This window comes from Lethenteron reissneri, chromosome 70, assembly GCF_015708825.2.
Source record: "Lethenteron reissneri isolate LAM-NWPU_2019-01 chromosome 70, ASM1570882v1, whole genome shotgun sequence".
In the NCBI taxonomy this organism is placed as follows: domain Eukaryota; kingdom Metazoa; phylum Chordata; class Hyperoartia; order Petromyzontiformes; family Petromyzontidae; genus Lethenteron; species Lethenteron reissneri.
In genome coordinates this window covers 1,849,178-1,873,766 of record NC_083848.1, presented here as the reverse complement: position 1 = coordinate 1,873,766, position 24,589 = coordinate 1,849,178, and the positions used below count along the sequence as shown (strand labels likewise).

The following is a 24,589-nucleotide window of genomic DNA, read 5'->3' as shown; positions in this document are numbered from 1 at the left end:
CCTCCCTCTCCTCCCTCTCTTTATTTTTGTTGACTTTTATAAATTCTACTAGCTGTACTACCCGGCTTCGCCCGGGACTTGTATCCACCACGGCCGGCCGCCTTTGTCTCCCCAGTGGCGATGTTAATACGCCACACCAGTTACTCGTTTTGAGGCTGAGTCCGTCCCTCACCACTCTCCCTCCCTCACCACTCTCCCTCCCTCACCACTCTCCCTCCCTCACCACTGACGCCCAGCCGCCTTTGTCTCCCCAGTGGCGATGTTAATAGGCCACACCAGTTACTCGTTTGAGGCTGAGTCGACCTAGGGGAGGTTCAAATAATCGTCAGCGGTGGTGGCCGTGAGCGGGAATCGAACTGGGTTCGCCGGGTTGGTAGCGCAGCGTAGCGTTAACCACTACACCCACCGCTCCTCACACACCACACACGCACAGACACACACACATAGACACACGCAGACACACACAGACACACACACACACAGACACACACACACACAGACACAGACAGCACGCTAAGCACTACACTACCGTTCCCCCTACACAACACACGCGCTCGCATCCATAGGTACACATACACGCGCTTGCTGCAGACACACACGACTGTCAGGGTGCGTAGGGCAGTAAACGACTGAAAAAATAAAGCGGCAATGCTGCGCGAGGAACGCCTTAGACCTGCAACACATTTGTGTAATGCGAGCGTAAACACACAAACACACACATACATACACACATACACACACATACACACATACATACACACAGACATACACATACACACAAACACACACATACAAACACACAAACACATACACAATACACACACATACATGCATACACACAGACAGACACATAAGACACATACATACACACACATACATACACAGAAACACATACACACACATACATAGACACACACATACATACACACAAACACATCCACACACGTGCATACACACATACATACAGACACGCAGACATACACATAAACACATACAAAAAAACGCACGTACATACACACACATACATACACACAAAACATACAGAAACATACATATACACATACATACAGACACACAGACATACACATAAACACATACACACATAGTCATGACCCGGCTTTGCCCGGGACTTGTATCCACCACGCCCGGCCGCCTTTGTCTCCCCAGTGGCGATGTTAATACGCCACACCAGTTACTCGTTTTGAGGCTGAGTCCCTCCCTCGCCACTCTGCCTCCCTCGCCACTCTGTAGAGGACGTGAAATTTGTATGAATTTACCTCAGAGTGGCGTGTTGGGTGTCGAGGCCTAGCACCGTGCAGAGCCTCCCGCCTTGCCTGATTTTCCCACCCGGCGAAGGCTGGGTACGGGTGCCGGTCCCCCCCCCCCCCCCCCCCGCGCTATTAAAAATGGCGTCCACCCCGCGGAGAAAAGTTGCTACTCGTTGCCAGGGGCAACTGCCGTCCAATGAAAGCGGCGAAGGCGTCGTTAGCTGTTGCCAGGGGCAACCGCCGTCCAATGAAAGTGCGTATGGTCCGAAATCCACACACACATACACAGACAGACAGACATGCACGATTTTATATATATAGATTCACCAGCGGCAATTGCGCTGGAGTTTTCCGATGCACGAGCCTTTATGGCAAAAAAAAAAACAACACCGGCCCAACGTCGGCAGCGTCGGCACCACAATCACCACACACCATCCGCACAACATCGCCACCGCCCCACAGCCAGTGTCCGATGCGCTCTGTCAGTCCGGGCTCTGACGCCCTTTTGCCTGGCAGGGCCCCCCCTGCTCATCCACACCCTTCTCCCCTGGTGGGGGGGGGGGGCGGTAGTTTCTTCACCCTGGTGATTATTGCCTTCAACCGGTAGATCTCCTGCCGGTTGGGTCCTTGACCACCATCCGTGCTGTCTTCATGAAAGCTCCCCTATCGGGAAACCTATCCTGCGCATTAATGTTTCGTTTTCCATACACCCCCCTCATCCAAGGGACCTCCCTCCCTCCCGTCACCTCCTCGCAAACCCCAGGCCCCACTAAGCGGCCGGCAATGGATCCCTCCCGAAACTCGTCGCTCGCTCCTCCGGGCGCCATCCTCATCGCGACGCTCTTCCGCGAGCCGCCGGCCCTCCGCGCCGCCGCCTTCGCCGCCGTGCTCGCCATCTACGCCGTGACGGTGACGGGCAACCCGCTGCTGGCCTATGCCATCCACCGCGACGCCCGCCTCCACAAGCCCATGTACGTCCTCATGGGCTGCCTCGCAGTCGCCGACGTCGCCGAGAGCACCGCCGTGCTACCGCGCATCATGCGCGACCTCGCCTGGGGCGGCTCCATCGCCATGGGCGAGTGCCTCGCCCAGATGTGCTTCATCCACGTGTCCCTGCGCGTCCAGGGCTACCTGCTCGCCGCAATGGCCATCGACCGCTGCCTGGCCGTCTGCCGGCCTCTCGCCTACCGCCGCCTCGTCACCAACGCTCGGGCGCTCGGCGTGGCGGCGGCCCTGGCGGCCGTGTCGGCGCTGCTGGTCGCCGGCAACCTGGCGCTGATCCTGCGGCTGCCCTACCGTGACCCCCTAGTGCTCCTCTACCCGAGCTGCAACTTCCTGGTGCTGAGCAACCTGTCGTACGGCGACACCTCTGCCAACTCGCTGTACGGCCTCGTCACCGCCGTGTTCACCGTGTTCGCGCCGCTGTGCGCCGTGGCGCTCGCCTACGTCCTCATCCTGCTCGAGTGCCGGAGGCCGGCGCTGCGAGGCGGGCGAGCCAAGGCGCTGCGCACGTGCGTCACCCACCTCGCCGTGCTGGTCGTCTTCTTCGCGTCGCTGCTCTTCAATTTGGCGAGCGGCCTGCGGCTGTTCGCCGAGATGCCGCGCGAGCTGCGATCGCCGCTGCTGTCGCTCTACCAGATCGTGCCGCCCGCCATCAACCCGGTGATCTACGGCTTGCGCACGGCCGAGATCAGGGCGAGCCTGGCAAGGATCTTTCGCCGGAGGGTTGAGATGGTGCGCCCGGTCGACCGAGTGATGGTCGTGGGCAAGGAGTGAATCGACGTTCCGAGGTTGTCGTTTTTTGTTTGTTTGTTTGTTTTCCTGCTGCTGATGATGGGTACATCTTGAGCCACGTTGAGAAAGCTGCCACTGGGGGGGGGGGGGGGGGCGGGGAGGTGGTCCCATTGTGTGAGTCTATGGGTCTTTGTGTCGTGAGTCTATGGGTATCTGTGTGATGAGTCTATTGCTCTGTAATGAGTCTATGGGTCTCTGTTTGTTGAGTCTATGAGTCTCCTTGTGGTCAGTCTGCATCTCTGTGTGATGAGTCTATTGCTCTGTAATGAGTCTATGGGTCTCTGTTTGTTGAGTCTATAAGTCTCCTTGTGGTCAGTCTGCATCTCTGTGTGATGAGTATATTGCTCTGTGATGATTCTATGGGAGTCTGTTTGATGGCCTATGGGTCTCCGTTTGGTCAGTCTGCATCTCTGTGTGATGGTACTCTGTGTATCTGTGTGATGAGTCTATTTCTCTGTGATTAGTCTATGGGTCTCTGTTTGTTGAGTCTATGAGTCTCCGTGTGGTCAGTCTATGCAATGAGACTAAGTGTATCTGTGTGATGAGTTTATTGCTCTGTGATGAGTCTGTGGGACTCTGTTTGATGGCCTATGGGTCTCCGTATGGTCAGTCTGCATCTCTGTGTGATGAGTCTATTGCTCTGTGATGAGTCTATGGGTCTCTGTTTGTTGAGTCTATGAGTCTCCCTGTGGTCAGTCTGCATCTCTGTGTGATGGTACTCTGTGTATCTGTGTGATGAGTCTATTTCTCTGTGATTAGTCTATGGGTCTCTGTTTGTTGAGTCTATGAGTCTCTGTGTGGTCAGTCTATGCAATGAGACTAAGTGTATCTGTGTGATGAGTCTATTGCTCTGTGATGATTCTATGGGACTCTGTTTGATGGCCTATTTTTGAATGTATTTTATCTGTGATGATCGTTCTTGTTACGTGCAATTTTCTCTCTCTCTCGTTATTCACATATTCATCTTTTCCGTTTTTGTTATCTGCTAAGTAAGTGGGGTGGGCGTTTTGGGTATCGTCAGTGTAAGGGAGCAGCGTCGTCCGGGATGCAATTGCGTGAACGGCGCTATGTTTAAACAAAACACGTCAATTATAATCGAATGGATGTCTAGTCAAGAGATCCCCCCCAATATTAAAATATGCTCAAAATGTCCCCCCCCCCAATATATTGCTATAAAAAATTGTTTGCTATGCTATGTAAATAAAAACAACACTTTGCTAAACCTTGGCCACAATAGCTATGCATAGATTTATGTTTATATGATTGTGGTTATGGTTGTACTTTATCAATCCCTAATCTCTGCCATTACATACAATGCAATCAGAAATGGTATAAAAGAAAGAACAGAGCAATGTTATACAATACACTATTAAATATTATTGTAAAAATGTGTTAATGAATTTTTTAAATATTTTAGGCAGGATATGAGTTTTCAAATTTAAATATTTTTCTGGGTTGGGACCCCCAGACACCATGGAAGATTTTGTCCTCCCCAATGTTGACTCCATCGCGCCTGTTTTGGCACAAATGTGCCACTAACAGGGGGTTGGTGGGCGAGAGGGAGAGTGGGTGGGTGAGTTCGTGACCGAGTGGGTGGGTGGGTAGGTGGGTGAGTGGGTGAATCTGTGAATTGGTGGGTGGGTGAGTGGGTGAGTCTGTGACTGAGTGGGTGGGTGGGTGAGTCGCTGGGTGGGTGAGTGGGTGAGTCCGTGACTGAATGGGTAGGTGAGTAGGTGAGTGGGTAAGTGGGTGGGTGCGACGGTGACTGAGTGGGTAGGTGAGTAGGTGGGCGGGTAAGTGGGTGAATCTGAGTTGGTGGGTGGGTGAGTGGGTGAGCCGGTGGGTGGGTGAGTGGGTGAGTGGGTGAATCTGCGAGTTGGTGCGTGAGTGGGTGAGTCCGTGACTGAGTGGGTGGGTGGGAGAGTGGGTGAGTGGGTGAGTCCGTGACAGAATGGGTGGGTGATTAGGTGGGTGGGTAAGTGGGTGGTTGCGACGGTGACTGAGTGGGTGGGTGAGTAGGTGGGTGGGTAAGTGGGTGAATCTGTGAGTTGGTGGGTGGGTGAGTTGGTGAGCCGGTGGGTGGGTTAGTGGGTGAGTGGGTGAATCTGCGAGTTAGTGGGTGAGTGGGTGAGTCTGTGACTGAGTGGGTGAGTGGGTGAGTCCGTGACTGAATGGGTGGGTGAGTAGGTGGGTGGGCAAGTGGGTGGGTGCGACGGTGACTGAGTGGGTGGGTGAGTAGGTGGGTGGGTAAGTGGGTGAATCTGTGAGTTGGTGGGTGGGTGAGTGGGTGAGCCGGTGGGTGGGTTAGTGGGTGAGTGGGTGAATCTGCGAGTTGGTGGGTGAGTGGGTGAGTCCGTGACTGAGTGGGTGGGTGGGTGAGTCCGTGACTGAGTGGGTTGGTGTGTGAGTCGGTGAGTCGGTCGGCTCAGCCTCCAGCATCAGAATCATCAGAATCGTTTCGTTAGATTGCAGCAGGAATAGCAATCTGATGAGCTATAAAGCTCTTCTTTCATAAATGTCTAGTGAGGGGGGTGGGAGGAACGGGTTCAGAACGTTACCACAACAAACACAAATAAAAACTCGACTATGGGAGAGACACAGGCGGCGGGGTTGTGCTTGATGCTAGCCACCCCACACCCCCCCCCCGCCCCCCACCCCCTCACTCGTGCGTCCTCCACCACGTTAACTGAGATCTTATCTTTCGGTGACGTCACAATGCGGGAGCATTGTGACGTCACGTCCGGTCGGTGGCTTTTGGCTTCGAAACTGCTGCCTCGAATGGTGCCAGGCAAGTCGAGTTTGATTTGATTTGAAGCCGCCAACTTCGTTGCGCCGTCGTTCGCGATGTCCAGAGTGGTTTCTGAACAAAAGAGAGCCACGGCATAGCAGTGTGTGTGTCTGTGTGTGTGTGTGTATATAAGGAGCGGTGGTGTAGTGGTTAGCGCTATACTGCGCTATGAACTCGGCGACCCGGGTTCGATTCCCGCTCACGGCCAACACCAGTGACGATTATCTGAACCGGTCCTGGGCCTCCCCTAGGTCGACTCAGCCTCAAATCTGGTGCGGTGTGTAAACATCGCCACTGGGGAGACAAAGGCGGTCGGGCGTGGTACTGGCCACCCACCCCCTCGTGTACCGTTCCGGCCTTCGTAGGTGCTACTCGCTAACAGCACTTGCCCCAACAGTCTGTTAAGGCTATACGGGGGATATTTGTTTTTGTGTATCTATGCGTGCACCTAGCATGGCACAAAGATCCCCCGTGTAGCCTTGAACACAGTCTGGGCCAAGTGCTGGGAAGGTGCGGTCCAGTACCCCTTTCATGGCCGCCTTTGTCTCAGTGCCGATTTTCACAGTTCAAGTTCATGTATTAGGTGTAGCCCTGTGAGCCATTTTGCTCTTGAATCGGGTGCAACCGCAACAAACAAAAAACAAGAACAAAAAACATCTTAAAGTGAATATGTGACTAAGTGCAAACAGAAAATCCAAGAAAAGACAGCAACATATTGCAGAAAAAAACACCGTGTACACCAACGCTGTGTGCAAAAATCCCAGTGGGATGCAAGTCAAACAACAACAACAACAACCACAATACAACTTAGATTAAGGCCATCAGTCTAACTCTGTACTACAACAAACAAACATGGCCAAACCAATACACTTTCGAAATCACCAAGCGACGGTACTCACATCACGTGCTGGACACCACATGGCACGGGTAACCAGGAAGTAAAAAAAAGGCCCCTTTTCTGATTGGTTACTTAATTGGGCCTCAAAGGGGATTGGTTAGAGGCAGGGGGAATTGAAGAGAGGGGGGGGGCATTGGAGGTAGAAATACAAAATAGAAGGGTGGGAAATGGAGGGATGATTGACAGGGGAGGTTCGATTCTAGATTTGAAGCTTTCATGACTTACAAGGATACATACTCTTAGTTCTTTCAGTAAAGTCACGTAGGTAAAAAATGAAAAAAAAAATTAATAAGAATAAAATAAAAATCACGATGTTTCGGAGGCAACACAAGTCTCCATCATCAGGTGGGCCTGTCACAGCCAGATTTGCTGCATCACTTGATGCATCACTGGATGCAGCAAATCTGGCTGTGACAATCCCACCTGATGACGGAGACTTGTGTTGCCTCCGAAACGTCGTGATTTTTATTTTTATTAATTTTTATTTCATTTTTTACCTACGTGACTTTACCGAAAGAACTAAGAGTAGGGGAGGTTCGGTTGGGATTGGTTACAAACCCGTCAACCCACCCATACGGGTTTACCCTGTACTTCTTGTCACAGGGAAATTGAGGTTTCAGGTCCACACGGTTTATGATGGGACTGTGGAGGATGAACGTTGAGATGTATGAAGGGGGCACGGGTTGACTAATAAGGGGCCGTCCATAAATGACGTCACGCACCGAGGGGGGGTGGGGTGTCAGACATTTGTGACGATGTGTGACGAGGGGGGGGGGGGTTAAAAATGTGACGTCACATGAAAATGCGCAACTTTAAATAAATATAGACAACACGTTCTACTTCATTAAATATACTTTTTAATAAATGTTTTCTCCTACAACATCAGAGTCTAGCGCCACATGAAATACGCACTACAATGACAATAGTTTAAAGCGATTTGAAGCATTTCGATTTAAAGCTTTCGTGACCGCAGGGATTCATCTTCTTGATTATTTCGGTAAAGTCTACGTGACTTTACCGAAAGAACCAAGAAGATTATTTGAAGCATGTTTTTCTTGGCGGGGGGGGGGGGGGGGGGATACAGAGCTTTGTGACGTCATATTTTAGGAGGGGGGTCTGACTTTTTGTGACGCTGTTTGACGACGTTCGCGTGACGTCATTCATGGACGGCTCCTAACGGTCCGAATGGGTCTATAACAAGGTAAGGGCACCGATTAGGGGTTCACAGCTATGCGCTTAGGGCAAGTGGGTAAGGCGATTGGCTCTGTAGGGGGAACTTGAGGGGTAGATAGGAGGGGAAAACGCGAGCGAGTTCCGGTACGCTTGGAGCGAAGGGGACATTTGATGGCGCGGGAAGAAATGAAGGCGATTGTGTTGAAGGTAGCATTTCGGGTGCCACTGCACTGGTAAAAGAAAGTATCTTCTTGGTTCTTTCGGTAAAGTCACGTAGAAGGGAAATAATAAAATAATAAAAATAAAACATAATAAAATAATTCTCACGACGTTTCGGCCACAACGCAAGCAGCCGTGCTCAGGTGAAGAACAGGTCTGTCAGGGAGACAGCGTCTCACCTGAGGACGGCTGCTTGCGTTGTGGCCGAAAGGTCGCGAGAATTATTTTATTATGTTTTATTTTTATTATTTTATTATTTCCCTTCTACGTGACTTTACCGAAAGAACCAAGAAGATGAATCCCTGCAGTCACGAAAGCTTTAAATCGAAATTTAAAAGAAAGTAGTTTATCGTTAAGTTTGAGTTCTTTTGTTAGGTTTTCTGCAGCATTCCCCGTGGTCCGGCGACTCGGGGTTCATTTTGTTGGAATGAACCGGCGATGGAACCCGTCCCGAAATCGTTTTTCTTTGTTTCCTGTGGGCCTGTTGGACTTCTTTCGCACCGTACGTAGCCAACCGTGATGCGTGTGTGTGTTAAACTTCTTTCGCACCATACTCAGCCAACAACAACAACAAGGGGCAGTCCTAAGGCAACGTATTGGTGCATAACGCACAATCACAAGAAGCGTCGCCATCATGGTGACGATGACGATGTGAAAAAATAAAATAACAGAACCTCACACAAAGGGGCTCACGAAGACGCGGTCAGCTCCTCCGTCGCTAATTGCTCCGCTAATTGCCACCAGAAGATGACGCCCGAGGATGGTTCAAGAGGGACCCCCATCTCCCCACACACACACACACCCACACACACACACCCACCCACATACATACATACACATACATACACACACCCACACACACACACCCCTAAGGGGTTTCGCTCCGCCTGCCATACCCCCCCCCCTCTCTCTGGGGGAGATAAGACGACGTGCGTGTGTGTGTGTGTATAGGTGTGTGTGTGTATAGGTGTGTGTGTGTGGGTGTGTGTGTGTATAGGTGTGTGTGTGTGTGTAGGTGTGTGTGTGTGGATGTGTGTGTGTGGGTATGTGGGTGTGTGTGTGTGGATGTGTGGGTTTGTGTGGGGGTGTGTGCGTGTGTGTGTGTGGGTGTATGTGTGGGTGTGTGTGTGTGGGTATGTGGGTGTGTGTGTGTGGGTGTGTGTGTGTGTGCGTGTGTGTGGATGTGTGTGTGTGGGTGTGTGTGTGGGTTTGTGTGGGTGTGTGTGTGTGTGTATAGGTGTGTGTGTGGATGTGTGTGTGTGTGGGTATGTGGGTGTGTGTGTGTGGATGTGTGGGTTTGTGTGTGGGTGTGTGTGTGTGTGTGTGGATGTGTGGGTTTGTGTGGGGGTGTGTGCGTGTGTGGGGGTGTGTGCGCGTGTGTGTGTGGGTGTGTGCGTGTAGGTGTGTGTGGGTGTATGTACGACGAGAGAGGAGGGGGGTGCAGGGAAAGTAAGAGGAGGTAGTAGGTGGAGAGAGTAAGGGAAGGGAATAAGTGGGGTTGGTGGGGTCAGAGGGAGGGGGGGGGTAAGAATGGGGGGTAAGAGGAGGGGGGGGGTAAGAGGGGGGGGGGGTAAGAGGGGGGGGGGGGGTAAGAGGGGGGGGGGGAGTAAGGGGGGTGGGGGGGGGAGTAAGGGGAGGAGGGGGGGGACGCAGCCATTGGAACCCATCGGAATAAAAGGGAGACATTTTCTCACCACGTGAAGAATTCGCATTGCAGTTCAGCGCCCCGGAAGAGCCTTCAACTTGCTAGAGTTAAATTTTTTGTCTTTAACAATATTTTTTGGTTTAATATCATAATTTTTTAAAGTAGATATTTTATATATATATATACGTGAAATATAAGAAATATAAATATTGGTTTGTTCTTTTCATAGTTGTGTTATATTTTCCAAGAACGCCGAGGCTCAGACAATTTCGTTTGGGGTTCAGCCGCAGCTTTCACGAATGTAAGACGCTCGTCAAAACGAGATTGTCTGTGTGTGTGTCTGTGTGTGTGTGTGTTGTGTGTGTGTCTGTGTGTGTGTGTCTGTGTGTGTGTCTGTGTGTGTCTGTGTGTGTGTCTGTGTGTGTGTCTGTGTGTGTGTGTCTGTGTGTGTGTCTCTGTGTGTGTCTGTGTGTGTGTGGTGTGTGTGTGGGTGTGTGTGGGTGTGAGTGTGTGTGTCTGTGGGTGTAGGTGTGTGTGTGGGTGTGTGTGGGTGTGAGTGTGTGTGTCTCTGTGTGTGTGTGTCTCTGTGTGTGTTGTGTGTGTCTGTGTGTGTGTCTGTGTGTGTGTTGTGTGTGTGTCTGTGTGTGTCTGTGTGTGTGTCTGTGTGTGTGTGTGTCTCTGTGTGTGTGTGTCTGTGTGTGTGTGTGTCTGTGTGTGTGTCTGGGTGTGTGTGTGTGTGTGTCTGTGTGTGTGTCTGTGTGTCTGTGTGTGTGTCTGGGTGTGTGTGTCTTTGTGTGTGTCTGTGTGTGTGTGTGTCTGTGTGTCTGTGTGTGTGTCTGGGTGTGTGTGTGTGTGTCTGTGTGTGTGTCTGTGTGTCTGTGTGTGTGTGTCTGTGTGTGTGTGTCTGTGTGTGTGTCTGTGTGTGTGTGTCTTTGTGTGTGTTGTGTGTGTGTATGTCTGTGTGTGTGTTGTGTGTGTGTCTGTGTGTGTGTCTGTGTGTGTGTCTCTGTGTGTCTGTGTGTGTGTCTGTGTGTGTGTCTGTGTGTGTCTGTGTGTGTCTGTGTGTGTGTTGTGTGTGTCTGTGTGTGTGTCTGTGTGTGTGTGTCTGTGTGTGTGTCTGTGTGTGTGTCTGTGTGTGTGCCTGTGTGTGTCTGTGTGTGTGTCTGTGTGTGTGTGTCTGTGTGTGTCTGAGTGTGTGTGTCTATGTGTGTGTCTGTGTGTGTGTCTGTGTGTGTGTGTTTGCGTGTGTCTTTGTGTGTGTCTTTGTGTGTGTCTGTGTGTGTGTCTGTGTGTGTGTGTCTGTGTGTGTGTTTGTGTGTGTGTGTCGTTGTGTGTGTGTGTCTGTGTGTATGTGTCTGTGTGTGTGTCTGTGTGTGTGTCTCTGTGTGTGTCTATGTGTGTCTGTGTGTGTGTCTGTGTGTGTGTCTGTGTGTGTCTGGGTGTGTGTGTCTTTGTGTGTGTCTTTGTGTGTGTCTGTGTGTGTGTCTGTGTCTTTGTGTGTGTCTGTGTGTGTCTGTGTGTGTGTGTCTTTGTGTGTGTGTCTGTGTGTGTCTGGGTGTGTGTGTCTTTGTGTGTGTCTGTGTGTGTGTCTGTGTGTGTGTCTGTGTGTGTCTGTGTGTGTGTGTCTGTGTGTGTCTGTGTGTGTGTCTGTGTGTGTGTGTCTGTGTGTGTCTGTGTGTGTGTGTCTGTGTGTGTGTCTGTGTGTGTGTTTTTGTGTGTGTGTCTTTGTCTGTGTGTGTGTCTTTGTCTGTGTGTCTTTGTCTGTGTGTGTGTCTTTGTGTGTGTCTGTATGTGTTTGTCTGTGTGTGTGTGTGTCTGTGTGTGTGTCTCTGTGTGTGTGTCTGTGTGTGTGTATCTGTGCGTGTCTGTGTGTGTCTGTATGTGTGTGTCTGTGGGTGTGTCTGTGTGTGTGTGTCTGTGTGTGTGTTTGTGTCTGTATGTGTGTCTGTGTGTGTGTGTCTGTGTGTGTGTCTGTGTGTGTGTCTGCGTGATGCTGTGTGTTTGTCTGTGTGTGTGTCTGTGTGTGTGTCTGTGTGTGTGTCTGTGTGTCTCTGTGTGTGTCTGTGTGTGTGTGTCTTTGTGTGTGTGTCTTTGTGTGTGTCTTTGTGTGTGTCTTGGTTTGTGTGTGTGTCTTTATGTGTGTGTCTTTGTCTGTGTGTGTGTCTTTGTGTGTGTCTGTATGTGTTTGTCTGTGTATGTGTGTGTCTGTGTGTGTGTCTGTGTGTGTCTGTGTATGTATGGGGAGCTGCAGTCTAGTGGTTAGTGCTACGCTGCTCTACGAACCTGACAACCCGCGTTTGGTTCCCGCTCACGGCCAATACCAGGTCCTCGCTAACAGCACTTGCCCCAACAGTCTGCTCAGGCTATACCGGGGATCTTAGTCTGTGTGTGTGTGTGTGAACCCGGTGAACTGGGTTCGATTCCCGCTCACGGCCAACACCAGAGCCGATTATCTGAACCGGTTGTGGGCCTCCCCTAGGTCGACTCAGCCTCAAATGAGTACTTGGTGCGGTGTGTAAACATCGCCGCTGGGGAGACAAAGGCGGCCGGGCGTGGTGTTGGCCACCCACTCCCTCGTGTGCCATTCCGGTCTTCATAAGTGCTCGCCAACAGCACTTGCCCCAACAGTCAGTTTTGGCTATATGGGGGGCCTTTGTGTTTGTGTGCGTGGTCGGCCTGCAGCACTCTCCCCTGCAGTCTCTTAAAGGCTATACGGGGGGCCTTTGTCTTTGGTGGGCACTTGCCCCAACAGTCTCATGAAGGCTATACGGGGGGCCTTTGTCTCTCTCTTTATTTTTGAGTGAGAGAGGGTCCATCCGTGCTATGTACCTTACACCCGCGTGTTATTTACACGTGCCATGGACCACATCATCCGTACACATGCTATGCACATGGTCACAGCACATCGGTGGTTAGGATATCTTAACTACCTCACCTGGTATACAGGAGGCCGTGGATTCAATCCTGACCCTGATGAGATGTTAACTGCCTCGCCTGGTATTCAGGAGGTCGTGGGTTAAATCCTGACCCTGGTGATATGTTAACTACCTCGCCTGGTATAGAGGAGGTTGTGGGTTCAATATCATCCCTGATGAGATGTTAACTACCTAGCCTGGTATACAGGAGGTCGTGGCTTCAATCCCGACCCTGATGAGATGTTAACTACCTCGCCTGGTATGCAGGAGGTCGTGGGTTAAATCCTGACCCTGATGAGATGTTAATTACCTCGCCTGGTATACATGAGGTTGTGGGTTCAATCCCATCCCTGATGAGATGTTAACTACCTCGCCTGGTATACATGAGGTTGTGGGTTCAATCCCATCCCTGATGAGATGTTAACTACCTCGCCTAGTATACAGGAGGTCGTGGGTTCAATCCTGACCCTGATGAGATGATAACTACCTCGCCTGGTATACAGGAGGTCGTGGGTTCAATCCTGACCCTGATGAGATGATAACTACCTCGCCCAGTATACTGGAATGTGGGTAGTGGTTGCGGTGGAGGTGGCGGTGATGATGGTGGTGGTTGTGATGGTGGTGGTGGCGGTGGTGATGGTGGTGGAGGTGGCGATGGTGGTGGTGGTGGTAGCGATGGTGGTGGTGATGGTGGCGGTGGTGATGGTGGAGGTGGCGGTGATGATGGTGGTGGTTGTGATGGTGGTGGTGGCGATGGTGGTGGTGATGGTGGCGGTGGTGATGGTGATGGTGGTGGAGGTGGCGGTGATGATGATGGTGGCGATGGTGGTGGTGATGATGGTGGTGATGGTGGTAGCGATGGCGGTGTCAATGACAGCAGCCGTGACCAGCGGCTACCCCACGAACTCGACTGGTCCTCTGGAGAGGGCCTCGTGCCTCTGTGCGCGCGCCTCTACGGAGTGGGGAGAGGGGGGGGTCTTCTGCCGGGTGAGCGCATGCCGCATGGAACTGATTGATAACTATATAACAAATATTTTTTTTGTTCCTGGGTAGTAAGTGTTATTTTCTAATTGCTTGTGCTTCAAAAGTACAAAAAATGGCTATTACTCCCCACAAACCTTTGTGAGCAGGAGAGTGAAATTTAGAAATGTACCTATTTTCAATGAGACAACGTGGTGTGGATTTGTGTTTTTCCTTTACGTAAAGTCCTGGTCACAAAAGCAAAGTCCTTGGGAAATAATAGACATTTTCTTTACTTTTGAGGCATAAGCAATTAGAAAATAACACTTACTCCCAGGAACAAAAACCGTCTTCTTGGTTCTTTCGGTAAAGTCACGTAGAAGGGAAGTAATAAAATAATAAAAATAAAACATAATAAAATAATTCTCACGACGTTTCGGCCACAACGCTTCTACGTGACTTTACCGAAAGAACCAAGAAGATGAATCCCTGCAGTCACGAAAGCTTTAAATCGAAACAAAAACCGTGTTACATAGTGGTATAATTGGAAGACGTGGGTCTCAATGCTATCCCCACTTCACCTCACCTCGCCCCACCTCCCCCCCCGGTAAGGCAGACCTCCAGGGATTTGCTCGCTGGCTGCGTGGAATGAAAGAGCTTCGCTCGCTCGGTGTGAGAGTTGGGGAGCGGCCGGAGTAATGGTATTGTGGGTGTGGGTGGTTTGAGCGGTTGAGGCCCATCCATTCACCACCGACGTCTTTGTCCTGAAGGTGAGGAACTTGCACAGGCGACTCCAGGTGCCCAGCGGCTCCTTCTCCTGCAGCTTGACCCAGTTTCTCTGCGGTGGTTCCTCCTCTGGTCCCAGGAACCACCCCCAGGTGGTTCAGCAGCGATGTTGTGCTCCAATTGATGGCTTTTGCCTTTTCGGGACACTGGGTCATGTCCCACGCTCCAACGAGGAGCCCGCTAAACTTTTGCCAGTTCATTTTTAATGAGGCCTTCGAAAAGACCTCCTGGTACTCGTGCATCAAGGCAACATCGTCCAGGGAGCGCACGATGAGGAGGACGTCGTTAGGACCAACTTGACGCTTGGTTCCCTGAGCACCAGGCCGCTGAGTCTCTGCCTGATGAAACTCAGGAGAGGTTCTAAAGCCAGGGAGTAAAGTTGGCCCGACAATGGGCATCCCTGTCTCACTCCTCGCTCGAATTTTACCGGGGCAGTGAGGGCTCCGTTGACCTTGATCACGCGCTCCGCCTTGGTGTAGAGTAGGTGGATCATTCGGACAAAGCCTTCCCCAAAACCAAAGGTCTTGAGGGTTCCCAGCAGGCATTTGTGGTCCACTTTGTCAAAAGCCTTTTCCTGGTCAAGGGCCAGAAACACGATTGGGATGCCCAACCTCTGGGACACCGCGATTAGGTCTCTGACCAGGAAGATGGCCGTCGTGGATGGTTCGTCTGGGGATGGTGTAGGACTGGTCCCTGTTTACGACTTGTGCAATAAACCCTTTCAGTCGCAGGGAGAGAGCCTTCGTCAATATTTTGTAGTTGGTGTTCAGGAGGGACACCGGACGCCAGTTTTTTAGGTGCCTCAGGTCTCCGTTCTTGGGATGCAGATTGAGCACCGCCCTCCTCCAAGACTGAGGCATGATCCCAGTCACAGAGGCTTCCTCCAGCACCTTTCTGTAGTCCTCCCGGAGTCTGTATTTTCTCTCTTGCGATTTGCCGCGCGGGCCAGCGATGTTGGGGCCACGACCTCAGGTGTGGGAGGTTGCGTGCCTGCCGGGCCCAGTGTAGGCTGTTGGGGGCCTTGTTACAATGGAGGCTTTTGCTGCTTTGACTCCTCCGCTACTGTCTCCCTCCTCCCCCTATTTTCTCCATCCCTTGCTGTTATTGGTTTGGGGCAATCCCTTCAGAAGTGGCCCTCTTCTTTGCAAAGATTGCATTTGATGGAATTCTTGCCATACAACAATCTATGGGCAATGCCTTCATGGACAACAACAAAAGACCCCTCCTCCTGCTGTCCGGGAGTCAGCAGGACATGCACCTGTTTCCTGAAAGATAAGATGTGTTTCAGGGCAGCGTTTCTGTTCCCAAATGGCAGGGCACGTACGGGCGACACAGCCGTGCCCAGCTTGGACACGTGCTCCAACACGGCCTTTTCGGGGATGTAGGACGGCACGTTCGATACGACGATTCGCGAATCGTCGTATCATTCGACTCTCTGTTGTATTACATTACATTTCTAAGTAGACTAGATTTGTGCTTCTATTTAATTTATACCTGATGACGATTGCTTGTGTTGCAATCGAAACGTCGTATGCTAGTATTTAATTTATTATTTTATCTTTATACGTGACTTTACCGAAAGAACCAAAGAATAATTCCTGCAGTTACGAAAGCTCCAAATTAAGTTTGGGATGATGGTAGCCAGGGACTTGATGTCTGCCTCGATCGTGACGGAGCTCGAGGCGTAGCAGCGGATGCCGTTCTGGCGCAGTGGAAGTGGTCGCTGCGCACTTCGGGGGGTCGGGCTTGGTGCAGAGGCCCGAGTGGGGAGCCTCGTGACTCCAGGAAGATTGGCAGCAGCGGCCTGTACGTAGGCGGCCATTTTGTTCCTCCTACCCTCAAACTCTGCCTGATTGTGGTGTTGCGCTTCGAGGCAGAGCTCCCATCGAGAAATAATAGAAATAAAAAATGAAAATAAATTATGTACTTAATAAATAAATGTATTGATAAACAAAAAAAGTATTTTATATATGTGTAGAGAAGTTCCGACGGACACACTCGGAGACGGAGGTAAGTTAAGGGCTTCCGCCAGGGTTTATTAAAGCTGTTACAATACTACACAGCAGGGTACACAACTCCCAGGGGCTAGGGGTCCTACTCTGAGTCCGGGTCCCTGCCGGCTAGCTCCGGTCTCTCTCTCTCATGTCGGATCGTGGACTCTGCCGACTCCACCGAGCGGAGAGAGAAGCACCTCTACGGCTACCACCGGCTTCTCCCCTAACTCACTATTCGATCCCTCTCTCTACCCCTGGTTCCCTCTTCACCCTGCTTACTCTACCCGTTCCCCCCAGTGACCCCGCTTACGTCACGGGGTATCCCTTAAGTACCCTAGGAGACGTGACGTCATCGCCCTGAATGGCACACCTGACGTCACGTCCCCATTTTACTCCTCTACATATGTATGGATAAGTAAAAATAAAAATTTCAATATCTAAATAGATTTACGTTGTAATAAAATGAATGTATTTAGCAAACAAATCAACTTATGAAACAAATTTGTTTATTAAATACATTCACCTATCGTTAAATAAATGCAACTGATAGGCCTTGCACACACGTGGATGGGCTCAGAAAAACAGTGTGAATAAATGTTTTAACTTAATAGCAGGTGGCACTATCAGCAAAGTAAATCATTGTGTTTCAAGTGGTTTTATGGTTTATACTATGAGACCTCCTTTACCAGTGGCAAAATATAGTAATAGGTTTTTACCCTTTCAACTGGTACAAAAACTGACACCTTTATACAAGGCATCATGTTTGCAATAACCACAACACAAGCAGTCAAAATGCAAAGAGGTGTCAGTTTTTGTACCAGTTGAAAGGGTAAAAAAATATTACTATGGTTTTGTTGTCTTTAATCTACTGCACACAAGAAACAAGTTATAATTAATCTCCAATATACTAGTAGGGTTTTCCCCCTTTTTTCTGGCAACAAAACTGACACCTTTTGCAAGGAATCATGCTTACATTAACCACAATACTTGCAGTCAAGTGCAAACAAAAAACAATACTCCGTGGTTAATGTAAGCATGATTCCTTGCAAAAGGTGTCAGTTTTGTTGCCAGAAAAAAAGGTGTAAAACCCTATTAGTATATTTTGGTACTGGCAAAGGAGGTCCCATGATGATATAATCTCCAATAGTTTGAGATTCTCAAACTTTTATTAACAAAATAAGAGAACAATAAATTAATAAAACTGCAAACTATGAAAACGATGCTTTAATTAACTGTGGGATTGTGCACAGGGCCTAAGAAACGCCACTGCGTTTCGAAAGCCTATGCCTCACCCTGAACTGTCAAACAATGGAAACTAATCAAAAGCCGGGTTTTAACACACAAATAGATCGACCTGTGTGTGCACGAGACTGAATACGCACTCTTGCTGAAGAAAATCCCGAAAAATAAATGAAATCAAAGTGAGGATGTGAGATTTATAGAGATAACACAGGGAGCTCTACTTAAACACATCTCTTTTTTGCAGAATCCACATAACTTTATTGAAATCATGCCAAACATCAATCTACTTCTGTCAGCAAACAGCAACACAGGCATAAACACACTTCAAACAAGTAACAATAAAAAAAAACTGAAGAGCAGGGTGGCGAAGGACAGTGCTTCATGAAGGGAGGGCATCCTTGGGCGAATTAAGTTTAATGTCCATAATTCTGGAATTCTCACTCACGATTATCGAGGGGACAGACTTGCCGGGTTTTAAGCCAGCGTGAGATGCAGTGGAAGTGAAAAACATGATTGCAGACGCCCCAAGCCACTGTACATTCCACCGAGGTGGCTGATGCTTGGTTCGCCTGACACTCAATGCAGAGATCCATGATGTGGTTGCGGTAGATGGCACAGTTATCCACGACAATATCCCACGCCCACAGGGCCACGGCATTCCACTTCTTGACCTCGAAGCGCTTCTTGCCACCGCCGCCAGTGGTGGTCGAGGCGCATGGCGTGTCCACCTCCAATGCGGCTGCCATGACTCGCTCGCGCTGGCCGGATATCTCTCTCCCTCTCTTCTCTCTCTTTTTTTTACGATCAGTGGAAACAGGAAGATGCTCGGTTATATTCGGCACTTTGCTTCGTTCATCATTTCGTAATTTTTTGTTTTCAACTTTGCTTTATGTAAACCCCCATCTCTCGCTCACTCTCTCGCTCACTCTCTCTTCTGTCTCCCTCTTCCCTCTCCTTCCTCCCTACCTTATTCCCTCATTCCCTCCTTCACTCCCCCCCCGCAGCGATCCTTTTTTTTACGATCAGTGGAAACAAGAAGATGCTCGGTGTAGTCGGCACTTTGCTTCGTTCATCATTTCGTATTTTTTTCTTCTACATTTTTAAACTTTGCTTTATGTAAACCCCCACCTCTCGCTCACTCTCTCGCTCACTCGCTCACTCTCTCTCGTTCTGCACGCAGCCCTTCTCGCAGTCCAGCCACGACGAAAAGAAAAGGAGCGAAAGAAGCCAAAACAACCCCCACCCCTCCGCACCACCACCACGACCACCACCACGTAAATGGAGCAGAATCAATCGCTCCCATCGGACCTCATCCTCATGGCGAGCGTCTTTCGCAGCCCTCCGGCCGTCACCTACGCCGCCGTCGCCACAGTGCTCGTCATCTACGTGGTCGCCGTCGCGGGCAACTCCCTCCTCTGCGTGGCGATCGCGCGCGACCGCCGCCTGCACAAGCCCGTGTACGTGCTCGTAGCCGCGCTCGCCGATCACCGACCTCGTCGAATCCACCAACTCGCTGCCCAGGATCGCGCACGACGCCGCGTCGGCGCGCGGCAACGTGATGTCGGTGGGCGAATGCTACGCGCAGATGTGCGTCCTCCACGTGTCCATCCGCGTGCAGGGCTACACGCTCGTGGCGATGGGCGTCGACCGCTACCTGGCCTGTGTGCCGCCCACTGCGTTACCACGCGCTCGTCTTCAAACGGCGCCGCGCTGAAGGCAGGTAGCGGCCGCCGTCGCCGCCTCGTCTCTCATGGCCGTGGGCAACGTGGTCCTGGTGGACTCGACTCACCCTGTGCCGCGACAAGGTGATCCGTTCGCCCAACTGCGACTTCCTCGTCATGAGCGGCCTTGCGTGCGGCGGCGACGGCGCTTCGGCCGTAGTCGCCTACACGCTGCTCACCTCGTCCGTGACGATCGCGCTGCCCCTGTGCGCCGTGGTGGTCACGTACGGCCTCATCCTGCGCTGAGGTGCGCACGCGGCCAGAGTCGAGGGGCTCCCAGGGCAAGGCGCTACGGACGAGCGTCACCCACCTCACTATCGTCGCGCTCTACTTCGGCTCCATCCTCTTCACGATCGCCAGCGGTCTCAAGCTCTTCTCGTGGCTCTCCGTCGAGGTGCGATACCCGCTGCAGACGCTGCAGTACGTGGTGCCGCCAGCCGTCAATCCCATCGTCTACGGACTGCGCATGAAGGAGATCGGACGAAGCCTCAGGGGCGTCTTTTCCCATCGGCATCGGCGCGTCGACGGAGGCATATAGAGTTCGAGAATCCGATGATCTAACAAGCTCTTTGTTCACAGATGTCCAGATGCTTCTTACTATCACCATTGCTACTCTATATGTTGGACCTTTATTGCCAGTATCAATAGGGTTGACCTTTTCTGGCCGTGATGAAATATCAGATGTGTTAAGATGTTAACATACCGAAGAGAATGCGTTTTCAAGGAATCATGTACCGCATTAACCACACACGTTACTTGTGTTGAACATGCAAACACAAAACAACTATTCTCTGATAACACTCTGTAACACAATTTTTGTTCCTGGGTTATTTCGTAATTGATTATGCCTCAAAAGTATAGAAAATAGCTATTAATCCCCACAAACTTTGCCTATGTGACCAGGACAGTGATATTTTGAAATTTTACTATTATAATATATGATGCATTGCCTCTGAATCTCATTGGTTTGGGACTAGGCTCAAAAGAAAGCTGTCTCTGGTGTGGACCAATCAGTTTCAAAGAAAATGCATCATCATCATTTCCTACCAGAGCATGCTTTTTGTTTGCATGTTTACCACCAGCACGTGTGGTTAATGCAGACAGGGTTCCTTGAAAAATGATTCTGTCTGGTGTTTTAACTTCTTAACACAACTCCTGTTTCATTGTGTCCATAAAGGGTCAAACCTATTGTTATACCATTACTACTATTATTTCTTACTAATAGAGGGTTTCCCCTTTTTTCTGGCAACAAAACTGACACCTTTTGCAAGGAATCATGCTTACATTAACCACAATACTTGCAGTCAAATGCAAACAAAAAACAATACTCTGATAATATATGCATTGTCTTTGAAACTGATTGGTCCACACCAGAGACCAATCAGTTTCAAAGACAATGCATAAATTATCAGAGTATTGTTTTTTGTTTGCATTTGACTGCAAGTATTGTGGTTAATGTAAGCATGATTCCTTGCAAAAGGTGTCAGTTTTGTTGCCAGAAAAAAAGGGGAAAACCCCTATTAGTATATTTTGGTACTGGCAAAGGAAGTCCCGTTACTACTATTTTTCTTGTTTTTTTTTTTAAAACCAGGTAAAGGGCCCCAAATGAGCTGCTACCTGGATCGTTGATTTTTTCAGAAGCTACCTGCCCACCACAAATGATATCTCGACCGAGTGGTTTATCATCATTACGTGGAAATATATAGCAGCCAAATACTCCAATCGTGCTCTATTGTTGATGCTAATCCATAATAGAGTTTTTTTTTTGGGTTGGATCCCGTAAATATAAATGTGTCGTTAAACCCCCCACCACCCGACACAGCCAATTTGCGAGATTTGTCACTTGAACAAAACGTGTAGATTAGTCACAAATTCAGAATATGGAACGGTATGTGGGAGAGTAAACCCACATCATTTTGCAATTCGAGTATAACGTTTCAGCGGTAATTAGATACTTGTTACTATTGTAGAGGAGTAAAATGTGAATGTGACGTCAGGTGTGCCGTTCAGTGCGATGACGTCACGTCTCCTAGGATACTTAAGGGATACCCCGTGACGTAAGCGGGGTCACTGTGGGAACGGGTAGAGTAAGCAGGGTGAAGAGGGAACCAGTGGGTAGAGAGAGGGATCGAATAGGGAGTCTGGGGAGAAGCCGGTGGTAGCCGTAGAGGTGCTTCTCTCTCCGCTCGGTGGAGTCGGCAGAGTCCACGATCCGACACGAGAGAGAGAGAGACCGGAGCTAGCCGGCAGGGACCCGGACTCAGTTGTGTACCCTGTGTAATATTGTAACAGCTTTAATAAACCCTGGCGAAAGCCCTTAACTTACTTCTGTCTCCGAGCACGTCCGTCGGAACTTCTCTACACTATTACCATTACTACTGTTTGTATTTTATTTTCCCAGGTAAAGTCCCCAAACAAGCAGCTTTATAGCTCTCCTTTTTAGAAGCGATTTGGCTATCGCAAATGATAGCTCAAGCAAGCGGCTTATCATCTTATCTTAAAATAATTTAGATAGTGCCTCGTCCAAGACGCTTTATACAGAACTAGCGTTACTACCCCGGCTTCACCTTTGTCTCCCCAGTGGCGATGTTCACACAACACAGCACTTACTCGTTTGAGGCTGAGTCGACCTAGGGGAGGCCCAGGAGCGGTTAAAATAATCGTCACCGGTGGTGGCCGTGAGCGGGAATCGAACTCGGGTCACCGGGTTCGTAGCGCAGCGCGCTAACCGCTACACTACAATGCGTTACGCTTCCACATGCGCGGGTCACGTGACAGATTTGACGTCACAGCTTACTTGCCGTGCAAAAAATATATGCATTATTGAGCTCCCCCTCCCCACCAAAAAAAAACAAAAGTGTATTTTTATAATTTTTGCATGGTGTACAGTCTGGAAAGTACCCACATGGCAAATCTCCAGTTTGTTGCATGTCGGGAAGTATTCTAAACATTAAATTTCGATTTAAAGCTTTCGTGACTGCAGGGATTTATCTTCTTGGTTCTTTCGGTAAAGTCACGTAGAATGGAAAGAATATAATAATAAAAATAAAACATAATAAAATAATTCTCACGACGTTTCGGCCACAACGCAAGTAGCCGTCCTCAGGTGGAGAACAGGTCTGTCGAGGAGACAGACCCTGGTGCGGCTGGGTACGGGTACAGGTAGGCCGTGAGTCACTGGTTAGTAACTGTTTGTCACTCATTTCCCAACCTCTTGTCTCTTCTCACAATTCAAGTTCCTAGAATCAACCCACCCGCGCCTGCAACATGGCTTCATCCCAGAGGTCGCAATCAGGTACCCGATACCCGTACCCTACCCGATACCCGGCCGGGTACGGGTACGGCCGGGTACGGGTACCCATTTGCGACCCTGGTGCGGCCGGGTACGGGTAAGGAATCAAAACCCGTTTGCGACCTCTGCTCGGTTGCGAATTGCTGTGTGTGTCACACGTGCTGTTGCATTTTACAGATTAACCACAATAAATGTGTTTGCCCTCGATTTGGAGCACCTGCCAACGTCCTTCATTTCGAGTGTGCAACATAATTGTTGTTGTTGTTGTTTGTGTGTAACCATGAGGTTAGTGTAGCGGTTAGCGTTCCGCTGCACTACGAACCCAGCGACCCGAGTTCGATTCCCGCTCACGGTCAACACCGGTGACGATTATCTGAACCGATCCTGGGCCTCCATTAGGTCGATTCAACCTCAAATGAGTAGCTGGTGCGGTGTGTTAACATCGCCACTGGGGAGACAAAGGCGGCCGGGAGTTGTGCTGGCTACCTCGTGTGCCGTGCCAGCCTTCATTGGTGCTCGCTAACAGCACTTGCCCCAACAGACTGTTAAGGCTATACGGGGGATCTTTATCTTTGCGGCCGGGCGTTGTGCTGGCCACCCACTCCCTCGTGAGCCGTGGCGGCCTTCATAGGTGCTCGCCGACCGTACTTGCCCCAACAGTTTGTTCAAGGCTATACGGGGGATCTTTGTCTTTGTAAGCGTTTTGTGAGAAACTCACGAGGCCAGGATGGAGGGATGTCTCGTTTTTGCTCGAGTGCCTTGGGTCGCTCAAAAAAAGAAAAGAATGGCAAAAAAGTAACAAAAAGTGAAGGTGAAAGGTCACGTCAATTGAGTGAACGGAAACATCGGCGTAAGAGCAAACTGCGTCGCGTGAGAATTCTAAAATATTAACACGGACGTTCAATGCGTTTTAAAGTAATGAATTCCCTGAAGCGTTATTCGGCTCGAGTAGATTTACGTTTAGACTGACCTTCGTACAATTTCAATTAGGTTAGATTAACATTATACAGATGTAGGGTGACCATTTTACTAATATGTAAACAGAAACACACGTGGAGAGTATTTGGCTGCTATAAATGTCCACGTGATGACGATGATAAGTTATACTCTTTGGGTTTTTTCGGTAAAGTCACGTAGGTTAAAAAAGTAAAACTAATATATCAAATCACGACGTTTCGGAGGCAACACAAGCCTCCATCTTCAGGTGGAACCGTCACAGCAAAATTACTGTATCAAGTGGGTTTGTTTTATTTAAATCCTTTATATTAAGTTCACTTGCTTGCTTGCGCGCTTACGACCGTGCAAATCTTTCGGTCGTTTTTTAACCCACTTCCCGTGATCCAATCGAGCTGACATTTTGCACACAGACTCATTGTGCGTGACAATTTATTTTCGTGAAAAATGTTTTCAAAAATTTTCCACTTTTAAGGAAAAACTAAATTTCATATTTAATTTATAATACCAATGTGATAAAAATGAAACTCTTACACGAGAAAAACAGAAATGAATAATAAAATAAAACCGATGCCACGCATATAAAGGATTTGTAGTGAAAAACTTTGTTTTTACGGGTTAATTTTTTTTATCACCTACGTGACTTTACCGAAAAAACCAAAGAGTATGGACCCTTGCAGTCACGAAAGCTTCACATCTAGAAATATGATTTGTCACTTCGTTGCGCTATCATTTGTGAGCGCCCGGTCGCTTCTGACGAAGAGTTACTCTATAGCAGCTCAGCAGGGCCTTGCCTGGTACAACAAAAACAATAGTTCACAGTTCGTTTCAGTTTCACAGGGATGCTACGACGAACGACCGAGGGGAGCTCTTCTCTATTCTCTCTCAGTCTCCGTCGCTCGGCTCCCTCGGGGAGACGGAGGCGACAGAGCGGAGCGCG

General features: G+C 49.7%; 2 protein-coding genes and 1 pseudogene across 2 annotated transcripts; 2 read left to right on the top strand and 1 right to left on the bottom strand.

Moving 5' to 3' along the window:
- The first annotated feature begins 2,051 nt into the window (after positions 1-2,051).
- LOC133360992 (olfactory receptor 52P1-like) lies at positions 2,052-3,044 on the top strand. The gene has a single exon (XM_061579875.1). The coding sequence runs from the start codon at positions 2,052-2,054 to the stop codon at positions 3,042-3,044; it is 993 nt and encodes a 330-aa protein (XP_061435859.1).
- A 14,879-nt stretch (positions 3,045-17,923) lies between these two features.
- On the bottom strand, positions 17,924-18,446 carry LOC133360954 (E3 ubiquitin-protein ligase RBX1-like). Its single transcript, XM_061579843.1, has one exon. It carries the CDS (start codon positions 18,426-18,428, stop codon positions 18,120-18,122), a length of 309 nt encoding a protein of 102 aa, XP_061435827.1. The 5' UTR covers positions 18,429-18,446; the 3' UTR covers positions 17,924-18,119.
- Positions 18,447-18,999: 553 nt separating this feature from the next.
- Positions 19,000-19,941, top strand: LOC133360991 (olfactory receptor 52P1-like; annotated as a pseudogene).
- The last annotated feature ends 4,648 nt before the right edge of the window (positions 19,942-24,589 follow it).

Bases quoted from the DNA above. Each gene is read 5' to 3' on its own strand.
- LOC133360992 (XM_061579875.1), top strand. From the start codon at position 2,052: ATGGATCCCTCCCGAAACTCGTCGCTCGCTCCTCCGGGCGCCATCCTC.
- LOC133360954 (XM_061579843.1), bottom strand. From the start codon at position 18,428: ATGGCAGCCGCATTGGAGGTGGACACGCCATGCGCCTCGACCACCACT.